Consider the following 22,281-nt stretch of genomic DNA (forward strand, 5'->3'; position numbering starts at 1 on the left):
TCGAGTGATTCTCTCTAGCTATATCATTCTGAGAGCGTTTTGCAGACAACATATACTTAAGCAATAAGGCCCGAGGAGGTGTGGTATATGGCCAATATACTACAAACCCCCAAGGTGCCTTATTGCTATTATAAACTGGTTACCAATGTAATTAGAGCAGTAAAAATACATGTTTTGTCATACCCGTGGAATGCATTCAGGGCTCAAACCACCCAGTTTATAATTGTACTTTTTCATCTCGACTGAAGCAGACCGCTTTTTTGTGGATGTTGTTTATTTTTTAGCGCGCCACCCTCTGCCCCCATGGGAGCCTTCTTATTACAAGCCTCCCTTTGGTGATCAAAGATGAAGATATTAATATCAGACGACTCTATGGTGCGGTGGGGCAGCTGTAAAATTCCACTGCTAGCTAGGCTATTCCCACAGGGAGCCTCATATCAGACACAAGTGTTTGCTAGCCTATATAGCGATGCTAATAGCTAGCTCCTACCCAGGCTCTCTGTCTTTCGATGTTGTCATTCTGCCTTTTGCTGAGCTATAATACACTCATGTTCACTTCACTCCTGTCTAGTGTAGTCTCAGAAGTAGATTCGACTCTGAAATACTTCACTTTAAATGCTCCTGTCTTCACACTCTCCAGGGTGCATGCTGTGCCTACCGATTCAGGGACAGACTACTGAGTCTCCATCACAAATGACACCCTATTCCCCACATAGTGCAGAGGGCTCTGGTCAAAGGCAGTGCACTATGCAGGGAGTAGGGTGCCATTTGGGATGCTACCAGACACTCCAGGAAATTCTGACAGGCGTCATCACGCTTTGTGTAAAGTGGTGAATTTAGGTGTCAGCCCCATGCTCTCTATTTTTCTGTGGTATTACTTTCTTAGTGATTGTGACAGGCGTAGCGGGACGTGGCGCGCTGCTAGCTTCACTTTACTGTTAGTCAGCAGCACCAGCACAACACAGCAGCAGTCAATTGTATCATTACTGTCTGCAGGGTCACACAAGGACAGATACAAGGTGGAGGAGAGGGAGATAGAGAGAGGGGGAGAAAGATGGGGATAGAGAGAGAGGAAAGAGAAGGGAGAAAGAGAGACCGATCGAGGGAGAGAGATATTTACGATTGAGACGCTGCCAGAGAGAGAGACGCCCTGCATCCCGATCTCTGTCTTTACCGCTCGGCCCAATAACTCCAAAGGGACAGAAGGCATGTTTGTGAAAATACATTTTCCCTTTAAATGACAGCCATGCTATGTCTGGATGTTGGGCGTCTCAGATTAATGTCAGAGATTGATAATAGGACTAGCACACTGAGTGTATGTGTGTGTGTGTGTGTGTGTGTCTGTGCACCCTTGCCTATATCTATATATATCCCATTATTGGTGTTGGCAATGTGCCTGCAGATCATTGCGATCGTTTGCCATTCTGTGGCATGCAGTGGGTCTGTTATTCAGTCAGTCAGTGAGTCAGGGAGGGTTGACACCTTATGTAACGGTAACTCAGAGTGACCCTCCCATGGCCCCATATGTGTGTCACCTTGTGGCCCCTGTACTAAAGTGTGTGTTCCAGACAAACTGCAGCCTGTGTCACTCACGATGACACCCTGTTCCCTGTATAGTGACACTGTCCGTCTACACTCTGGGGGAGCCCCATCCTTCCCAATTGAATGCCCTATTACCCTGCTTGGTCATCTTATTAAGGTCCACAGCATCATCTTTGTGGCTAACCATAATACTATTTGAAGTCTATGGGAGCTGTACCTTACAATAGAATAAAACGTTATTGTCCATCCAGGATTACAAGTTTTCTTTGCCATCACCTTACATTAAAAAGGATCAAATACACATATATTCTCACATAACACACATTTAAACCAGTCAACCCATCATACTGCATAACCTAAAAACATAGAGGACTTTGATACATTTACTCACAACTGACCGCTGCCCTGCACTGTTAAAATAGAGAAATAGATAAGTGCATATGCCGATACATTTTATGTTGCATTTAGTCGTCCAACAGCACAAGGAACGAATTAATGTTTGAACGCGTTCTTCTTGGGCATGGGCATTCTGAAGCGCCGGCCAGAGGGAAGCTCTCGAACGTGAGGGTGTGGGTGGGAGGGGTCGTCAACGACAGCCAGTGCCTTCCCTTTTGGTTGCCTGGTGGAACAGACTGCTCAAATGGGCCTGTGGTCGACCGATTACTTTGCTGGCTGTGTTTACTATTCTGGGCAGTTTGCTTTTGCTCCTCACGCTCAGATTGCCATACCAGACTATCATATCGAACGTGAGGATGCTCTCCACCAGACTGCTGTACAACTTCTCCAGAACATCCCTTCAACCCGTCAATTTCCTGTTTAAAACAGGCGCTGGCATGCCTTAAAAAAAAACATTCTGCATTCTCTGTAAATCCCAACTTTTAATCAATTTGTGTCCCTAGATATTTAAAACACTCAACCACCTCTACTGGTTGCTTGTTCAGAGAGAGTTGTTGGGACATTGGCAGGTCCTTGCCATTGATGATCAGCTCCTTTGTCTTGTCCACAGTAATGTGGAAGGCAATTAACCGGCACCATTCTTGAAGGTTGTTGGCCTGTTTAAAACAGCTGTCCCCGTCTGACGTAGCATCTTTAAAAAATAGTCCCACCACAGCCATGTCATCTGCGTTCTTGAAAAGGCTCACATTGTTTCCTTTGGGTCTTTGTCTCGTTAGTGTAGATAGAGAACAACAGCGGTGAAAGGACACACCCCTGGGGCACCCCTGTGTACAGGATCAGTTCACCAGAGAGGGCCCCGTTCAGGAGAACCCTCTGCGGGCGGTCAGTTAAAAAGTCCTTGATACAACATGCGAGGCCACTGTTGACGTTCAGGTCCAGTCGTCGTTTCAGCAGTGTGTATATTTGCATTGTATTGAAAGCTGAACTAAAATAAATATAATGTGTGCATATGATTTAGCATGTTGAAAGTGACTAGACACCATGTTCACCAAGGTCAGGGTACTATCCTACAGTCCCACTCTGTGCCTTATAGGCAAACTGTAGCAGGTCCAGTTGACAGGGTGATAGGGTAAGGTGCTCCCTGACAACCCTCTCCATGCATTTGGCCAGCAGTGGCATGAGGGCAACGGGTCGAAAGTCATTTGGTGATTAGGCACCGGTATAATGGTTGACAGCTTCCAGGAGTTTGGCACTGTGCAGGTGCTCAGCAAGAGTTGAAACCATAGTGTGAGACGAATCAGACGCACCCAGGACCATGGTCACAGTTCCCCTGATGAATGGTCTTAGTCAGAGGACAGGCTTGGCTAGTGATTCATGGGGAGGATGAACATGTTGTTGTTGCACTCCCCTTAACTTTCCTTTCTACTGCAGGCAAGTACCGCTGTGGCTTTTACTGAGTGGAGGCAAGTGAATGAGTAAGAGACACATTCAGGTTGAGGTGTGTTTGTGTGTGTGTGTGTGTGTGTGTGTGTGTGTGTGTGTGTGCGTGTGCGTGTGCGTGTGCGTGTGCGTGCGTGCGTGCGTGCGTGCGTGCGTGCGTGTGTGTGCGGGTGGGTGGTTATGAGAGCTCAGCTGGCAGAGTCAGCCTGAGGAGCAGACCGCACACACACTGACACACACACTAAACAGGTGCCCACTCACTATTCTGCCATGCTCCATGTCACACGCATTGCTTTTGGCAGGTGTGTCATCTCTGGTGCTACACTGCTCTGCCTTGCATTACTGATGTTAACTTAGCCTCTAACCCAGGGAGAGGAATGGGAATTGACAGCCACAGTTCCGTGAATGTGGAACAGGGTTGTAACGGTTGTGTTTTATGGCAGTGGTGTCTCTTGGTGATTAATGTTCGTGCAGAGGCATTTTGCGCACTAATTACTGTGGCTATTACGATACGCTTCTTGTACGATTAGGACAGAGTTGCTACGTACGAGCCGCTTATGAGGGGACTATAGCAACGTTATAAAACAGCTGTTTCTACTCCTTTCTATCCATTTACTCTAAAGGGTGTGGACTGGTTTTGGAGATGTGCAGACAGACACACAGACAGACACAGACAGACAGACAGTACAGCACAGTATGTGAGAATCCCCAATGATTAGGTAAGAGACTCATGTAGCCAGACCAGTTAGTCAGTAAGGGTGACAGGAAGTAATGATGTGTTCCCACCTCCCCCCCGTGGTGAGGTGAACGTCATGCTGACACTCCTTTTAATGGCCTGCCATGTATTAGCTGGGCGGCAGGGGTGGGGGGGGACTTGGTGGCGCTGATTGATGACCCGCGCAGCCGACACCAACCGCCACCAGCCTGCATGACACAGCAACCGCAACTCATCCTGCCATCAGGGCCATGGACGGCAGCGTCTACTCACAGCACTGACAGTGACTCAGCACCATAGCATCCTGCAGATACACATTTGGCGTGGTGGAGAGGAGAAATGGGATACTGAAGAACCAATACTTTCTTTCTATAGAGCTTGCGGTAAATACCTAGTGCTATATCACCAGGGACTGTTATTGGAGCAAATCGATACTGTAGTAAACATTACATTTGTTTTGTCTGACTGGCCAGCCAATTAAGTGATCGCAGCAGTACTCCAGGGGCACCAACAACCAATCGGCTGCTCTGTGGTTGAGTCACTGCTCACTGGCCCCAGCTGTTGTTGTGGCTCATGCTTGAAGAATAAGTGTTATTTGTTTCATAATGGAATTGTTCATTGTAATCAGGCCCCTGGTCTATTGCCCAGTGGGGATCAGCCTCAGCAGGGTCTTACTTGAATTCCTGTTATGAAAGCCCAGCAGCCTTTGGTCTACTGTGAGGTCACTAATAGGACAAGTAAGACTGAGGGGAGGAAGTCGAGGGAGGAGGGGCCCCAGAGACATCACTGCTCAGCACTACTAAGTCACCACAGCCCAAACTGAGGCCCTCTGAGGCCCCAAAGCCCCAACAACAACAGCACAGGAAACACATGGAGAGACAAGGCCTGATGTGTGAGGAGGTATCAGGAACTGTTTACTGATTCCCATCAAAGGAGCGAAAGAAACATAATCAAAGGGTGAATGCCATGAAGGCGCCTCACTTTTGTCTGGTCTGCTGGGAGGAGGAGATCGAGATAGACATCACGGTGTTGTTGCAATCACCAAATCCCTTGAGATTATGCCAATGAGGTCCACTGTAAATCCACTCCTCTAATGTTAACTGGTCTGTTTTCAAAATGTCACACTATTCCCTTTATAGTGCACTACTTTTGACTAGAGTCCTATGGGTAGTGCACTGTAGAGAGTGTACTATATAGAGAATAGGGTGCAATTTGGGATTGACACATTGTTTGTCCCTTGGGGCTGCCATGGTGGCCTTACTGTAAATGGACCTATTTTTAACTCCACAGTGAGTTTGGATATTAAAATGGTGGAGAAATGGGAAAGTTGTTACCTCTATAACGTTTTTCAGCTATCTGAAAGAAAGAAAGAAAGAAAGAAGTCAATGTAACACCTCCACATTTTCTCAGATTTGTCTTACTTTATGACTGAGATTTGACTCAGGAGCATGTCTCCATTTCCCGACCGCCTTCACAGTGCCTGCGTCCCAAATGGCACCCTATTCCCGACACAGTGCACTACTTTTGACCGAACCCGTAGGGCCCTGGTCAAAAGTAGTGCCCTTAGGGTGCTATTTGAGACAGTGTGTTCATTCAAATGCAGCTGGAACCAGCAGATGAACCTAGCCGTGAGAACATCGCATTGGAGGGAGGAAAATATCAGCTCCCATAAAAGAGTGTGATTAGGTCTTTGGGTTATCTGTGGGTTGTTATGAGAGCACAGCCCTGTCCACTCGTTCAGTGACTCCCTTACTCCCTCCTTCCTTGCCCTCTTTCCTCCTTCGTTAGGGAAGGTGCAGATTCATGCAGGCGCCGAGCCAGATCCTTAGACGCTAGACCCCTACAGTAAAATAGAGGGAAGTCCAAAATGTAAAGGCATTGTTATCCTTGCGCGCTTGCACCCTGGTGGCGACAGAGTGACAGATTTATTTCATTAACCCGTCTCGAGTGACCTTGGCTGGGGCTTAAACTCTGTGCGCCCCTCCAGGTTCACTATTCAGAGCTGCACTCTCCAAGTCGCAGCAGCAGCAGCAAAGGCATTTTGGGGACCCAAAGGGCTGTCAACATGAGCCCAAACACAAAGACCGCTGCATTGCTATGAGGAGAGGGATTGTTTCTGAAAGTCATATTCTCCCAGTCCCAATGGTGAGTGCTTTATTTAGTCTTTCTCTCTTAGAAATGATGGGATTATTGAATTTTTTTCTCTCTGATGGAGTCCCATTTGTCCTCGGCAAGGAGATTTGAATACAATGTACTATTAGTGTTGTCATGGCAATGGCCACGCTCTGCGTGTGTGTGTGTGTGTGTGTGTCAGTTGCCATGCAGTGGTTCGTTTGTTATTCTCCTGTAAAATTTTGGAATACCATGGAGCTGCTAGCTCTCCCTGACATTACTGAAAAGACACAGACCAACGGTATCTGTGTTGATCGGTGATTTACTCACCGTGTTTACATCTTTGGGTAGGTATCTTGAGTCATATTTCAACCCGGACGTAATCCTCTGTTTCTGGACTATTTGTCCTATCCAGCTCCTGGACTTTAAGGACATAATACATAATCTCTCTCTCTCTTACTCTCTGTGTCTAGCTGAACTCTGCCCGGGGTCTGAGGGGCTTTTCCCATACTCTCCTTTCCTCTATCGTAGTTAAATCCACAGCCTCTCCACATATCTCGCTCTCTCGCTCTCCCGCTCTCTCTGTGTATGGACAAGTCGTGGCATGCACCTGTAGCTAATGTGCCATCATAGCAGGTGGATATGATTCACCGCTCACCCCTCCTCCCCCTCCTCTTTCTCTTCCTCCCCCTCCTCCTCCTCCTCTTCCACCTCCTCTGCCCTGTGTGAATGAAAGGTAGTCTGGTAGCCAGTACGGGTGATGATGTGTAATCACTGTGGACACTGGAGAGGTTCAGCTGTACTCCTTAAACACTCACCACCACTCCGCTCATTAGCCCTGGAGCATGATGCTAATGCACCTAGAAAGAGGTAGAGAGCGGGGAGGGAGGGGGGGGAGCAGGGGTTAGAGAGAGAGATGAGGGAGGGAGAGAGAAAAAGAGGAGAGGAGAGAGACAACCCCCAGTGAAATTGCCCAAAATGGGCATTCTCACAGTGGGCCAGTCTCTTGTTTTGGCATTCGACTGGCCAAATATCAATATGACTGGTAATTGAGTTGCAGCCTGCAGCGTGCGTATTTCAATCCAGTCTTTTATGAAAGGGATTATTTTCATAAGGAACAATACATTATGAAATTATCAGTGTTGCTGTGCTTGTTTGCTTATCCTTTCCCCTCTCATTGCGTTGCGCTTTCAGAGAAACACAGGGTGCGTCTCGAGTGGAACCTTTTTCCCTTTATAGTGCACTACTTTTGTAGTGGTGCACTATATAGGTGGTGCACTATATAGGAAATAGGGTGCCATTTGGGACGTATCCACAGGTTGCCCACATCCAGACCCCGTCGTCCTAGGGGGCACAAATCCAATTTCACACTCGCCACTGCCACCAGATTATTTATGCATTGGGGATTCACCTTAGGGGACGTGAAGGTGTGTTTATTCCCCAAAGACAGGGCAACACATGGATATACAATCTCTCTCTCTCACATACACACACACACACACAAACACACATACACAGGCAAGCTTTTCCAGAGGTGAAAATAATTTGTGTGCTCACAGCTCGCGCGTGTGGGCCTTTCCTTTCATTTATCAAGGTACTATCACTTCTGTCACTTCTAAAGACTACCCCTGGAAGTTAGCATACAGTCTAGTGATATATAGCTCAGTACACACTACACGCCCTACTGATCAATGTTTAACGACCCATGATTGGTTTTACTGACCAGCCTAGGCAGTGAGTGCAGCGTACTGCATTTCATACATAGCCAGTGTTCAGGAGCCAAATACACAATGACCACCCTGTACATTAATGGTCTAATCCAACCTTGATTTATGTTACTTTTCCATGGCTAAGTATTTATGCCTGTCATGGTGAATATTTATTATTGTTGTCAGAGGGTATTTTTTTTTTGTTGAGTTCTTTCCTGTTTGTGACCTGACTGGGAATTGTAAACATCGTCTTGTCTGTCCTGATCTGTCACTGGCTGTATTTTTCTCTCTATATCAGTCTCTCTGTCTGTCCTCTCTGTCTCTCAATGGATATCCCCTCACCTGGCTATGTGATCAATCTCTTTCTCTCTCTCTTTCTCTCTCTCTCTCTTTCTCTTTCTCACTCTTCTTTCTTTCTCTCTCTCTCGCTCTCTCTTCTTTCTTACTCTCTCTGTCTCTCTCTCGCGCCCCCCCCCCCCCCCCTCTATGTCCTCACCTAATCACATCAGTGTCTGACCGTGCTTCCTGACCGCGGTGCCGTATCTCAGTCTGTCTCTCTGGTCTGGTTGTGTTCCACAGAGAACCATGAGCACTGTGGAGGAGGAGCCGGACCACATGATACCATGAAGAGAAGCCTGCAGGTCCTGCGCCGCCAGCTGCTGAGTGAGTAGACATGGCTGGGTCCTCATAGCTGAGATAGGATACAGTCAAATCATTACTGACACTCATAGCACACGTGACATGACTACAGTTCAGTACGAACAGCACAGCTAAGCTACGGGCTTACTGTACATTAGCCAAACTTGTAAAACTGCACATTAGCCACAGGTACGGGCCCAGTAGAATAGAGTCCAGTGAGACAGAAAACAGCTAAAGTGAAGGCACAATAACAGTGCTGATAACAGCTACAAGAAAAGGACCTTCAAAACACAGTCTCGGCCGATTCCATGTAGACAGAGAACGGGTATTGTACTCGCAGTGTGTGACTCATCCTTATCTACCTCTGCGTTACATAATCATATCATACAGTATATGCTGATTAACATTCTAAGAATATTAGCAGGGCCGGGGGAGAGTGGAGTGGTGTGATTGTCTGGCAGGTGTCCAGAGCAGAATGTGGAACATGGGGTCAGGCTGAACCACTGACATTACCACAGGCTGTTAGTGGAGCAGGTTGCTCATCTCTACTATGATATGATTCACCCTGTGCCCCATGGCTCAGAACAGAGCAACAAGGTTAAAGGCTGGGCCTGACTAATCTAACTCAATCATATCACACAGCAGATACATGAAGGTTGTTGACTGCTCAGGAGGCCTCCTATAGGGTATGCTGTTGTATACTCAAGAACGGATGGTCCAGTCAAAGTGTCCCAATGCTGTACTATGTTCTCCAGTGGTGCTGGGTTGAGAACAGGGTACAGCCACGGAAATAATGGAACCTTTGGCAAGGAAACTATTTCTTAGCATTCTCTGGCTCAGAAAGGTAGGATATGTGAAATCATAGAATGAGATGATTATTATTTTTTTCTCATTTTGCCGTTTGTTTTTGGTACCGCGTGGTTCTTCGTACCAAATGATCTGTCGCCTCTTTTTGAGAGGTTTCATCAGTTTTCTGTGGAACCCAACATTGACGGTCCAGGTGGTATTTTTCACTTAGATGTGCTGTGTGAGTCACAGCTGTGGCCTGCCTCTCCCCAGACTCTTCACACGCAACTCTCTGCATCCTAAATGTCACCCTATTGCCTATATATTGCACTACCCTGTTCAAAAGTACTACACTATATAGGGAATAGGGTGCTATTTGGGGGGGTATCCTAGGTACCTTGTTCTTGTGTCTAGACAGAGAAGCCCACCAGAGACTCCTGCTGCCTTTCTGTAGAACAGACTATTCTCATTTCTCATTCTGGCCTGTACCTGCCAGCGGCGGCATGTAGCCTAGCGGTTAGAGAGGCGAGCTACTTTAGCAACTGGAGGGTTGCCAGTTTGAATCCCAGGTCTGGAGGGGTCTGCTGGTATCAAATCCTAGATGCCATTGCCTGCCATTGTGTCCTTGAGCAAGGCACCCCACAACAATTGCTCCATGGGTGCCCAGTGTGGGAGCCCCCTCTCCTACCTGTGTATGTGTGTCTTTCAGATAAGGTATAAGTCAAATTTAGGTTGGCCAAATAAATAAATTGGCAAATAAAATTATCGTAATATTAACCAGAGTTTGGGTCAATTTCAACTGAATTGAACAATGCTCATTGAGAATTCTTGGTAGTTAATTTTTGTTCATTTTATGAGTTGGCCTATAGCGTTGGTTGTGGAGAGGGGTTTCAGAGAGCACAGAGAGTGGGATGATATCAGGATATTATCACACTGTACTCCCATTTCCTTTGGTCCCAATCCTTCTTTCCTGTGGTGTTTTTTCTTCTCTGTTCGCTCTCTCTTTCCTTCCATGTCTCAACATGGTTGTCTGTACAGGCCCACCTGAAGCCACAGAAAACGTACTGTTTGTTTTCAGAAAACGTTTGTTTTGCCCTCTGTCCTCAATCCAATTCCTTCCCAGTACGGCAATTCCTTCCATCTCCTTGACTCAAGTGCAAATTACATTGTGCCGTCAGCTCGTAAAATGCTTATCTGTGAGAGCGTTTAGAGTGATTTGCAAGCTATGAGAAATCTCCCTAATCTGAGTTGCAGGGCCGCGCTCCTCGCCTTTTGGTTGGGTTCTATTGTGGCACTACATTGTGCTTGTAATAATGTCATAACGCCGCCGTAATATCTTGAATAACTTATACATTACGTGTGAGCGGTACAGTGCTGCCGGTCTACTTTATTGCGTTGTTTTTCTCAGCCTTCGTGACTCAATGTTCTCCCCAGAGCCCAAATAACTTCCTAGTTTATGTCTTTCCTTCCTGTTTAAACCGACCGGACCTGGCCCTGTGGCCCAGTTGCTGTTACAGCCCCCAGTCAACCAGGCAACTACTGTCCTACTAAATCAATACCCCAGTAAACATCAGAGGGCCTTGCTATCCTCCTTGTCTCTCATTCCTCAGGTCTCTGACAGAGTGGATCTGGGATAAACATGTCCGTGTTGTAAAAGGTGTGGGGGGGAGGGGGTCACCTAATCTGACAAGCTTTACAGAACATTCAAACAGGAAGATATCATCCCACTGTGTGATAGGATGAATCCCAACTGGCACCCTATTCCCTATATAGTGTACTAGTTTTGACCAGGGCCTACGGCACTAAGTAGGGAATAGGGTACTTTTTGGAACGGTACCATAGAATCTCTCAGAGCTCACATCTGTGCCGACGTAACCCATCTCCCCCCCCAGTCCCAGCGGTCCACAGGATGTGCCCCATCTATCCCTCAGCCCCCTGGGATAACCACTCTCCCCCATAGATTGGCAGGCGAGCCGGGCACACCCAACCAGCAGACCAGTGGAATTTGTCTGTTGACGCCACTTTTAAAGATGCACTCTCTTTACACCTCTGACTGACAGTTTGTTTAATTCCCGGCTGAAAACAATTGTTGTTCAAGAATAGTTCCTAACCTGAAAACAGAGTTCATTAAGGGTGATTGCACGTAGCTGCTAGAAATAAGTATGTTTGAATAAATGTATTGGACTTAAAGGAGAGATGCTGTTTACATTTTTGTTTGTATGAATTGACCCTCATCCCATTGTATATCCCCCGGACCCACACTGGGGATTAAACTGGAAACGGATGGAAAACCAGTCCCTTGTTTTGATGACTCAAAATGTTTTTCTTATCCAGAGTGACTTACGAATACCAATACAATCTCCTCACCAATCAACTGTCAGATCACATACTGTATTGTAGGTGACATCAGTAACACCTATTGACTACTGCAGCTAGGTCATAATTGGAATAGCATGGACAGGCTTGATAATCAAATCCCGCCACAGGTCTGACTGGGGATAAGGGGCTTTTTGTGCCCCTGCTGTGAAGAATCTCATCAGTTTGATCTGTTGATCTGGTCTGTTCAGATTGCATGTTAAAGATGAGGTGAAATGCACAGGCTCTTCTCCACAAATCACATCGTCAAAAGAAGCCCAACATCTACTTTCATTCGACTCCGTCAAGCTTTATTTACAAATATGAGCTGAGTGTTTGTGTGTTTTTATTTAACCCTTATTTTACCTGGTAAGTTGACTGATAACATTCTCATTTACAGCAGCAACCTGGGGAATAGTTACAAGGCAGAGGAATGACCAATTGTAAGCTGGGGATGATTAGGTGACCGTGATGGTATGAGGGACAGATTGGGTATTTAGCCAGGACACCGGGGTTAACACCCCTACCCTTACAATAAGTGCCATGGGATCTTTAGTGACCACAGAGAGTCAGGACGCCAATTTAACGTCCCATCCGAAAGACGGCACCGTACACAGGGCAATGTCCCCAATCACTGCCCTGGGCATTGGGATGCCCTTGGCATTGGGAGGACTGACCAGGATCAACCCTGCTTAGCTTCAGAAGCAAGCCAGCAGAGGGATGCAGGGTGGTATGCTGCTGGCTATGTTTGTGTGTGTGCGTGCATGTGTAGTTTGAGTTTTTTGAGATTTGAGATGGAACCTTATTGGTATTCTGATCGATGCTGTAGAGACAACCCTCCTAACTCCCGTGTGGACTCACAGAGCATCCCATGGACTTAGCATCCGCGGCGCACCATATTAGCAATTAGTATAAACGAGCCTTAACACAGTCCATAGGGGACTGGGCGGTGAGGGCATCCTTAATCACTAACTGCTATGCATCAGTGCCCACAGTGTTTACAATACAATATCAACCCATGCATGTTTAGCCTATACACCAGCAGCTAATGATGTGATATTATGATTATTTGCACCTGTGGCATCACAGTGAATGATGTGCGTGTTAAACTTGGAGAAGATGCCCCTTAGACACTGATCTTAGGTCAGTTTAGTGATTTGACCTACTAATGGTGAAGGTGAGGATTTGGAGAGGGTAAACTGTGCTGTGCAGTTTAGAAATAGCGCCTACAGAACAGCCACCAGGGATTGAATGTTGTCGATGGATGATGCTGCGTATTATAGGACCTATTTTGGGGAATGTCAGATTTCCTGGGATTTGCTAAATGAAACGCTGTGACTGACCGACCGACTACTGATGATGCAGCACAACTGGGCTCCTGCCACATAGGCAGACTGGAGATTTCTCCTTCAGAGAGCGAGAGAGAGAGTTAGAGAGAGAGAGAGAGAGTGAGAGTGTCTCTCTCTCATGATTGATTACATAGGTAGGCGAGGGATATCCACTGATCTGTTCTCCACTACACACACTAAGTGGATTCTCTTCTATGATTGATTAGCCTGGTCTGGTGGATATAGGATGCAGTACTGTAGGCTACATCTCACACTATTATCCCCCTACACCAGTTGGTACACTCTGTAGAAAAAAGGGTTATTTGGGCTGTCCCCAACGGAGAACCCTTTTTGGCTCTAAGTAGAACTCTTTTGGGTTCCACATCGAACCCTCTGTGGAAAGGGTTTTTACATGGAACCCAAAAGTGTTCTACCTGGAACCAAAAAGGGTTCTTCAAAGGGTTCTGCTATGGGGCACAGCTGGCCGAAAAACCCTTTTAGGTTCTAGATAGCACTTTTTTTTAAAGAGTGTGGGCTTAGTAGCTTGAGTAAAGACTGACCAATGAGAATGTGGCAGAATGTAGAGGATTTGATCATTTTCTTCATTAGGATGCATTCATTTCACTAGGCCTCAAACTCAATAACATCCTATGCCCGAGCAGCCATCTTGGCTTTCTAGGCCCTTGACTCTAATACTGAATGATGGAACGGGGACAGCAAGATGGGGGGACAACGCTATTGGATCAAGTGCACAAGACGCAGCAGCCAGCCCAATGATTTATTAATGTTCCATTTCCCTCCATCTCATCAATGGAGGACTTATACATGAATATCACTAGCTTCTTATGCAAGTTTACTGCATAAATTGCCCATCCCCATGATAAATCTCTGGACTGGGTTAATGGAAATAGGTTTTTGGTTAATATCACTGACATAAATCAGAATGTAATTTTAACAGTCATATTTACCTTGTCTTTTTTTTTCTAGCAGGCTGTAGCTTGCAATAGTGGCGTTAGCTGCCCACTTCCTAGACCTGTAGATGGTGTTGGTGTTGAGACAAGGTCTTTCACGCAAATGTACTAGCAACCTTAAAGCGAGTCAAGTACCTCTGTGTCCTTTGTCTTGTGTTAGATGGAGTCAAGATGTACTGTATTTCATCTGAAACAGTCATTCGTCTCCTCAGCCACCTTACTGTCAGGTGCGTGAATGAGGACCCAAAAGCGAATTAACAAACAGAGTTTCTTTAATGATGAACACACGTGGGCTCAGATGGACAGGTAGATTCCGACAGGACAGGACAAGGTTGCAGCAAACACGATGATAGTCTGGTTCAGGCATGAGACACACAAACAAGAATCCGACAAAGACAGGAGCAGAAACAGAGAGAGATATAGGGACCTAATCAGAGGGAAAAAGGGAACAGGTGGGAAAAGGGGTGAATGAGGTAGTCAGAGAAGACAAGGAACAGCTGGGGGAAAGAGGGACAGAAACGGTAACCTAGTACGACCAGCAGAGGGAGACAGGGTGAAAGGAAAGGACAGAAAGACACAACATGACAATACATGACACTTACGTTTTACATGTACAGTTGAAGTCAGAAGTTTACATACACCTTAGCCAAATACATTTAAACTCAGTTTTTCACAATTCCTGACATTTAATCCTAGTAACAATTCCCTGTCTTAGGTCAGTTAGGATCACCACTTTATTTTAAGAATGTGAAATGTCAGAATAATAGTAGAGAGAATGGTTTATTTCAGATTTGATTTCTTTTATCACATTCCCAGTGGGTCAGAAGTTTACATACACCCAATTAGTATTTGGTAGCATTGCCTTTAAATTGTTTAACTTGGGTCAAATGTTTCGGTTAGCCTTGCACAAGCTTCCCACAATAAGTTGGGTGAATTTTGTCCCATTCCTCCTGACAGAGCTGGTGTAACTGAGTCAGGTTTGTGGGCCTCCTAGCTCGCACACGCCTTTTCAGTTCTGCCCACACATTTTCTATAGGATTGAGGTCAGGGCTTTGTGATGGCCACTCCAATACCTTGACTTTGTTGTCCTTAAGCCATTTTGCCACAACTTTGAAGGTATGCTTGGGGTCATTGTCCATTTGGAAGACCCATTTGTGGCAAAGCTTTAACTCCCTGACTGATGTGTTGAGATGTTGCTTCAATATATCCACATAATTTTCCATCCTCATGATGACATTTGTGAAGTGCACCAGTCCCTCCTGCAGCAAAGCACCCCCACAACATGGTGCTGCCACCCCCGTGCTTCACGGATGGGATGGTTTTCTTCGGCTTGCAAGCCTCCCCCTCTTTCCTCCAAAGATAACGATGGTCATTATGGCCAAACAGTTCTATTTTTGTTTCTTCAGACCAGAGGACATTTCGACAAAAGGTATGATCTTTGTCCCCATGTGCAGTTGCAAACCATAGTCTGGCTTTTTATGGCGGTTTTGGAGCAGTGGTTTCTTCCTTGCTGAGCGGCCATTTAGGTTATGTCGAAATAGGACTCGTTTTACTGTGGATAGATACTTTTGTACCTGTTCCCCCAGCATCTTCACGAGGTCCTTTGCTGTTGTTCTGGGATTGATTTGCACTTTTCGCAACAAAGTACGTTCATCACTGGTATACAGAACGCATCTCCTTCCTGAGCGGTATGACGGCTGTGTGGTCCCATGGTGTTTATACCTGCATACTATTGTTTGTACAGATGAACGTGGTACCTTCAGGCATTTGGAAATTGCTCCCAAGGATGAACCAGACTTGTGGAGGTCTAAAATTATTTTCTGAGGTCTAAGCTGATTTCTTTTTTTATTTTCCCATGATGTCAAGCAAAGAGGCACTGAGTTTGAAGGTAGGCCTTGAAATACATCCACAGGTACACCTCCAATCCACAGCTACACCTCCACCTCCACCTTCAATAAGAAGCTTCTAAAGCCATTTTCCAAGCTGTTTAAAGGCGCAGTTAACTTAGTGTATGTAAACTTCTGACCCAGTGGAATTGTGGTACAGTGAATTATAAATGAAATAATCTGTCACTAAACAATTGTTGGAAAAATTACTTGTATCATGCACAAAGTAGATGTCCTAACCTGCTTGCCAAAACTATAGTTTGTTAACAAGAAAATTGTGGAGTGGTTGAAAAACTAGTTTTAATGACTCCAACTGAAGTGTATGTAAACTTCCGACTTCAACTGTAAACCAAATCCTCAATAACTTAATGAAATCTATCTAGTAACCATTCCCAAACCATCTGTGCCAATGCAATCTCTTTGTGGACAAGTCCAGACTAGCTTGAGGATCTCAACCAAACAGAGGGATGAGGAAAGAGAAGACAATAGACTATTTCCTCTGGAGTTTTGGAACAAAGGGGCTATTTTACACACACGCACACACGCACACACACACACACACACACACACACACACACACACACACACACACACGCGATATATTGCCTGAACATGTCTTTGTCCCACACCAGTTGGCTCTCTTTGCCTGACCACTGTTGCTTCAGCCTCATCCATCAACCACCACACACATCCACCACTATTCTCCCTCTCATCTTCTCCTCAGCTACCTCCTTTGCATCTCCTCCTCCTCCTCCTCCCTCTCTTTCTCATGTTACCATCTTACCTCAGCCCGCTCAATAATAGATGTTAATAAAATCCTGTTCACTCTTCTTGGCCTCTCGATCATCTCACTGGTTCATTTACTCCCAGTTCATTTCCTCTCACTGTACCACAGTGGAGAGAGCCAGGTTCTCTATCTGTGTTTGTCCTGCTTACTCATTCACTTCATCAGCCAGCCAGAGGAGCTCTGTGACAAATTACATGGCTCAATCTGCCACACCCAGCTCAACCCACTGCCGCATACAAACACACACATTAGTGGTACACACACATATCAGCAAATAGAAACAGAAACACACACAAGCCCATACCGGTGAACACGCACGCGCACACACGCACACACGCAAAAACCCACCCGAAAGAAACAGCATTTACATTTTAGTAATTAAGCAGACTTATCCATAGTGACCTACAGAGCTCCTCTGCATTCATCTTAAGACAACCAACTATCAGAAAAGTGTTGGTTCATGATTTTTCATCGGGGAGGGGGGGGGGGGGGGGGGATTATTTAAGATACTCTTTGAAGAGGTAGGGTTTCAGGTGATTTCGGAAGGGCAGCGACTCTGCTGTCCTAGTTTCAGTGGGAAGCTGGTTCCACCATTGGGGTGCCAGGACAGAGAAGAGCTCGGACTGGGCTGAGCGGGAGCTGCCCTCCCGTGAGGTCGGGAGGACCAAGAGACCAGTCGTGGCAGAACGGAGTGCTCGGTTTGGGATGCCATCCCACATGCTTGGGGAGCTGTTTTATTCCATTCTGTATTGTAATGTACTGCTGTTTGTATTAGGTTCATGCCTCACCGTACCGCCTTCCATGACATAAACAGCACCATACTTTACACATGCTGCGTCCACTCTCTTAGAGGCCAGCAGTTTAGTTGACCACGGCTGAGTCCCAATTGACACCGTAATCCTTACATAGTGCACTGGGACCTGGTCAAAAGTAGAGCACTGTATAGGGAATATATTGCCATTTTGGGATGCGGCCTTGGACACTTAGTCACAGTCTTCATAGGGAATCTTTAGAAGCAGGACATGGGTTATGAGTGGTGAAGGGCTCTCCCAGATATAACTGGAGGTCCATCGTAGTTGTCCTTGGTATTCACTAACCTTCAGCCCTGTGTGCAGTCACCAGTAGGCATACTCACATTTACCTTACTGTACGGAAGAGACACACATTTCAATTCAATTCAATAGATCTTTATTGTCTGAGAAGGAAAATTCACAATGAAATGGAAGAGGGAGGGAGAAGGGGAGTTTGAGATTATGGAGAATCAATACCATTTTATTCCTCTGATTCAGAGGGGCTGGGTTAAATGCGCAATACACATTTCAGTTGAAGGCATTCTGTTGTACAACTGACTAGGTATCCCCCTTTCCCATCTGTTTTTTAGTGTGTGTGAATGCATGTGTGTGCATGTGCTTCTCAAGATTAGATGTATTTCATTGATTGATTAACTCAACCACACATACTGTAGCCTTCCACACAAGTAATCTAGACACTTCACAAAATATTGACTATTCCTCGGGCTGACAAGGAACATCATGCAACATGTTTTGATGTTACCAAACTTAAAAAGTGTTTTGCCTCCTTTAATGTTTTAGATATGCTGCTCAATAAAACATGATGATCAGCAAGTTCCCAGATGAATATTAATAAGTATGTTTATTGCAGATGAGGAGGAGCACACCAGGGCTCTGTGTGTGTGTGTGTGTGTGTGTGTGTGTGTGTGTGTGTGTGTGTGTGTGTGTGTGTGTGGAAGTGTTTAACTATTCTTCAAGAATAGTAAACTAACAAACTATTTGACCAACTGGGGACATTAAGTTAGCCCCCACAAGGTCAAATGCTATTTCCAGGGGGTTAAGGGTTAGCTTTAGGGTTAGGAACTAGGGTTAGGGTAAGAGCACAGGTTAGGGGTTAGGGAAAATAGGATTTAGAATGGGACTGAATTGTGTCCCCACAAGGTTAGCTGTGTGTGTGTGTGTGTGTGTGTGTGTGTGTGTGTGTGTGTGTGTGTGTGCGTGTGCGCGTGCGCGTGCGTGCGCACCACTTTGTTGCCAGTGGAGCAGGAGCTCATGTATTATTCAGACTTTTCTGACTGACCGGGCCAGGTTGCCAGGTTGTGTTGTGACAGGGGGGTTAGATCCTGATTGAGGGTGTGACTGAGGCCAAACCACAGCATGGCAAACAGTGTCGCTATCACAATCACACTCTATTGGCCTGTAGTACAATGCTTTAGTCTATAGCAGTAACACAGTAGCATAAGCTGTCTACTAACAGCCTCCCACCATCAACATTATAGTTATCAACTCTAATCTGCGTGGATGGAACTATAGCTAGCTATATGTCACAGAAAAACATGCAGAGTATGATTATAATGTTTGTGCGTGTTGGAGGCTTGAATACAGTAACAATGGGCTGGGGAGATCGGGGGTCAACAATGGGTCTAAATATGAGGTTACAAAACCTAGGGTGAGTTGGGCTATTTCTGAGAGAGTATATGGTCTCCCTGCCTTGCGGCCATCTCTCTTGAGAGCACTAGTCATAAATCAAACTATCCCGTCTTTGTTATCTCCCGGTTATGGGTCTGGAGTGTCTGGAATAGGCTCCTCTCTGCATTAGGGACGTGACAGGCTTGGTAAATAGAAGGCAGAGGAAAGAGGACCCTCTCATACAGTACCTAGCGAGCCGGAGAAGCTTTGATAGCGTTTGCGTCCCAAATGGCAGCCTATTCCCTATGTGGTGCATTATTTTTTGGACCAGAGCCATGTGGGCCCTGATCAAAAGAAATCCACTATATAGGTAATAGGGTGCCATTTGGGACGCACACTAAGTTAAGATAACGTTTAAACGGCCTATGCTTCCAGGCCTTTGCATGGTATTGGATCACATAATGGACTGAAGGAAACGAGTGTATAGGGATGTGTGATGCTGAGTATTGGTATATGATGGAGTTAAGAGGGGGTACTATTCTATCAGTACAGTGTTTGAGATTGTGGATGTGTGCTGTTACCCTCATAATACTATTCTTTCTCTTAATGCTATTCTTTCTCCTTGATCATACTTATCTTCTGTGATTTATTTCTATATTTTATTTTCTCCATCTGTACATACAGTATTACAGTATATGTAGTAGTTTTCCTGGCTCTCTTCATTCGTTTGGAAAAGGGAAACTTGGTTTCCATAGTTACCAAGGCAGCACCATGGTGATACGATAACTTCAACACCTGGGTCATATGGGTAGCATTGAGAATCAGTGTGTGTGTGTGTGTGTGTGTGTACGACTGATTGTGTGGGTTGGTGGTGTGTTTCCAAAGCGTAGATAAGCCAGGCACCCCAGCTGCTTTCCTGTGTGTGGGTTGTCTGACCTAAGGTGAGGCACATCTAAAGGTGTAGCAGCTCAGTGAGACTAAGAATAAGGCTAAGAATCTGACTAATACTAAGAATAAGGACAGAATAAATAGCCTTTCGTAGTCAATAGTCGTAACTGACTTGTAGAACAGATTCAAGAGGAATGACTGTAGGTCTAACACTGTTTTGTCTGTCTTTTCAGCTCCTTTAACATCCTCTCTTTTTCTTCTCTCTCTTTCACTTTCTCCCCAACACTCCTCCATACACAGAGATTTCATCTCTACTCTTAGAAGAAGAAAAATATAGTTAAAAAGAGGGTTCTTCGGGACTCCCGAGTGGCGCAGCGGACTAAGGCCCTGCATCGCTGTGCTTGAGGCTCCACTACAGACCTGGGTTAGATCCCAGGCTGTGTCACAGCCGGCCGTGACTGGGAGACCCACGAGGTGGCACACAATTGGCCCAGCGTCGTTCTGGGTTAGGGGAGGGTTTGGCCGGTCGGTATTTCCTTGTCCCATTGCGCTCTAGCGACTCCTTGTGGCGGACCGGGCGCCTGCAAGCTGACTTTGGGCTGCCGGGTTAAGCGAGCAGTGTGTCAAGAAGCAGTGCGGCTTGGCAGGGTTGTGTTTTGGAGGATGCATGACTCTTGACATTCGCTTCTCAATTCACAAGATTGTAACTACGAATTGGATGCCATGAAATTGGGGAGAAAAAGGGGTAAAAAAGTACAAGAAAAGGTTATTTGGCTGTTCCCACGGGAGAACCCTTTTTGATTCCAGGTTAAACCATTTTGTGGAAAGGGTTCTACCTGAAACCAAAAAGGGTTCCATCTGGAACCAAATAGGGTTATTCAAAGGGTTATACTGTGGGGACAGCCGAAGAACACTTTCAGGTTCTAGATAGATCCTTTTTTTCTACAAGTTTATGTTTCATTCTCTTTTGTCTCTTTCATATCAGTCCTTTCTTCCTTCCCGCTAACCACTGGGTAGCCTTTGAAAAACACACTATGAAGTATCTTATTCCTCTTCTCATGTAAAACAACGGCTTTGCTAGCTAGTGCTTTGGTGCTACAGCCTGCCTGCCTGCCTTTGTGCTAACTAACACAGTGTTCAGTGTAGAACACACCGGCCGGTCGGTATTGATGTGTTCACAGTAGCCATGTTTAACTGTGTCAATAAGACAAGGTAGGAAAGGAGCAGAGGGAAATGAATTAGCTCCCGCCGGTCTCCTCTGAGTTTCTCTCCTACCTATGTAATCAATCATGAGAGAGAGACACTCTCTCTCTCTCTCTCTCTCTCTCTCTCTCTCTCTCTCTCTCTCTCTCTCTCTCTCTCTCTCTCTCTCTCTCTCTCTCTCTCTCTCTCTCTCTCTCTCTCTCTCTCTCTCTCTCTCTCTCTCTCTCTCTCTCTCTCTCTCTCTCTCTCTCTCTCTCTCTCTCTCTCTCTCTCTCTCTCTCTCTCTCTCTCTCTCTCTCTCTCTCTCTCTCTCTCTCTCTCTCTCGTAGATAATGTAGATAATGTAGTAGTATGACATGGTTCTCCCCCAGGTAGCTTCTAATATCTAGTTGCTACATTGCCTCCCTATGGGTCCTGGCTGGTTAGAGTGAAGCTGTCAGGTTTTTGAACATATGAAAACATCATAAGCTTTTTGAATCTTTGTCTGTCATCCATCTCTCTATCTGTATCTTTCTCCCGCTGCAGACCTCTCAGATGTGGCCTAGCGTCACCTCAGAATCAACACAATAACTGCTGCGTGTTTCTGTTGTGTTGAAATAGAGACGCTTCGTCGGGATGCCTTCTTGCATTTGATGTATGTGTGGCAGGCTCAGTCATGCTGGCACAATTAGAGCAAGTTTCTCGACAGACAAGAGGTGCCACTAGTCCTCAACCTGTCTGCCACACACACACACGGACGCATAGGCATGCACACAGACTCGAAACAAACACGCATACAGACACACACGAACACACACACATTGACACAAACACACACACACTGACACAAACACACAGACACAGCATTATGAGGTTAATAAAGCAATCTAGTTAAACCAGGCGAGTGACAAACACAGTGCAGGCAGTTGATTAAGGCGTGATGAGTTTTAATGGATGCAAGACAAGGTTGTAAGGTTCCTCCCTGACTCATAAACAGCCTATTGCAGCTCCTGAGCCTCAGTGTTTGTGCCTCAATATGCTAAGCAGGGAACCTCAGGAGAAATGGTAGACAGACCTGCACACACACACACTCAGACACACACACACACTCAGACATGCATACTT

At 45.9% G+C, this 22,281-nt stretch overlaps 1 protein-coding gene across 3 annotated transcripts in view; it reads left to right on the forward strand.

Annotated features, from left to right (window-relative positions):
* LOC110489896 (uncharacterized) overlaps nucleotides 1–22,281 on the forward strand; it is a 59,202-nt gene that overhangs the window by 31,220 nt on the left and 5,701 nt on the right. For 2 of the 3 annotated variants that reach the window (XM_021562862.3, XM_021562864.3), the window contains exon 2: nucleotides 8,494–8,577. In XM_021562862.3, the coding sequence (XP_021418537.3) occupies nucleotides 8,538–8,577 (40 nt within the window). In that variant the 5' untranslated portion in view covers nucleotides 8,494–8,537. Of the gene's footprint in view, nucleotides 1–5,672; nucleotides 6,239–8,493; nucleotides 8,578–22,281 lie in introns of those variants that run through there. The other variant, XM_021562863.3, reaches the window with a different exon arrangement.

Source organism: Oncorhynchus mykiss, chromosome 15, assembly GCF_057628025.1.
Source record: "Oncorhynchus mykiss isolate SJ-2025 chromosome 15, ASM5762802v1, whole genome shotgun sequence".
Lineage (NCBI taxonomy): Eukaryota > Metazoa > Chordata > Actinopteri > Salmoniformes > Salmonidae > Oncorhynchus > Oncorhynchus mykiss.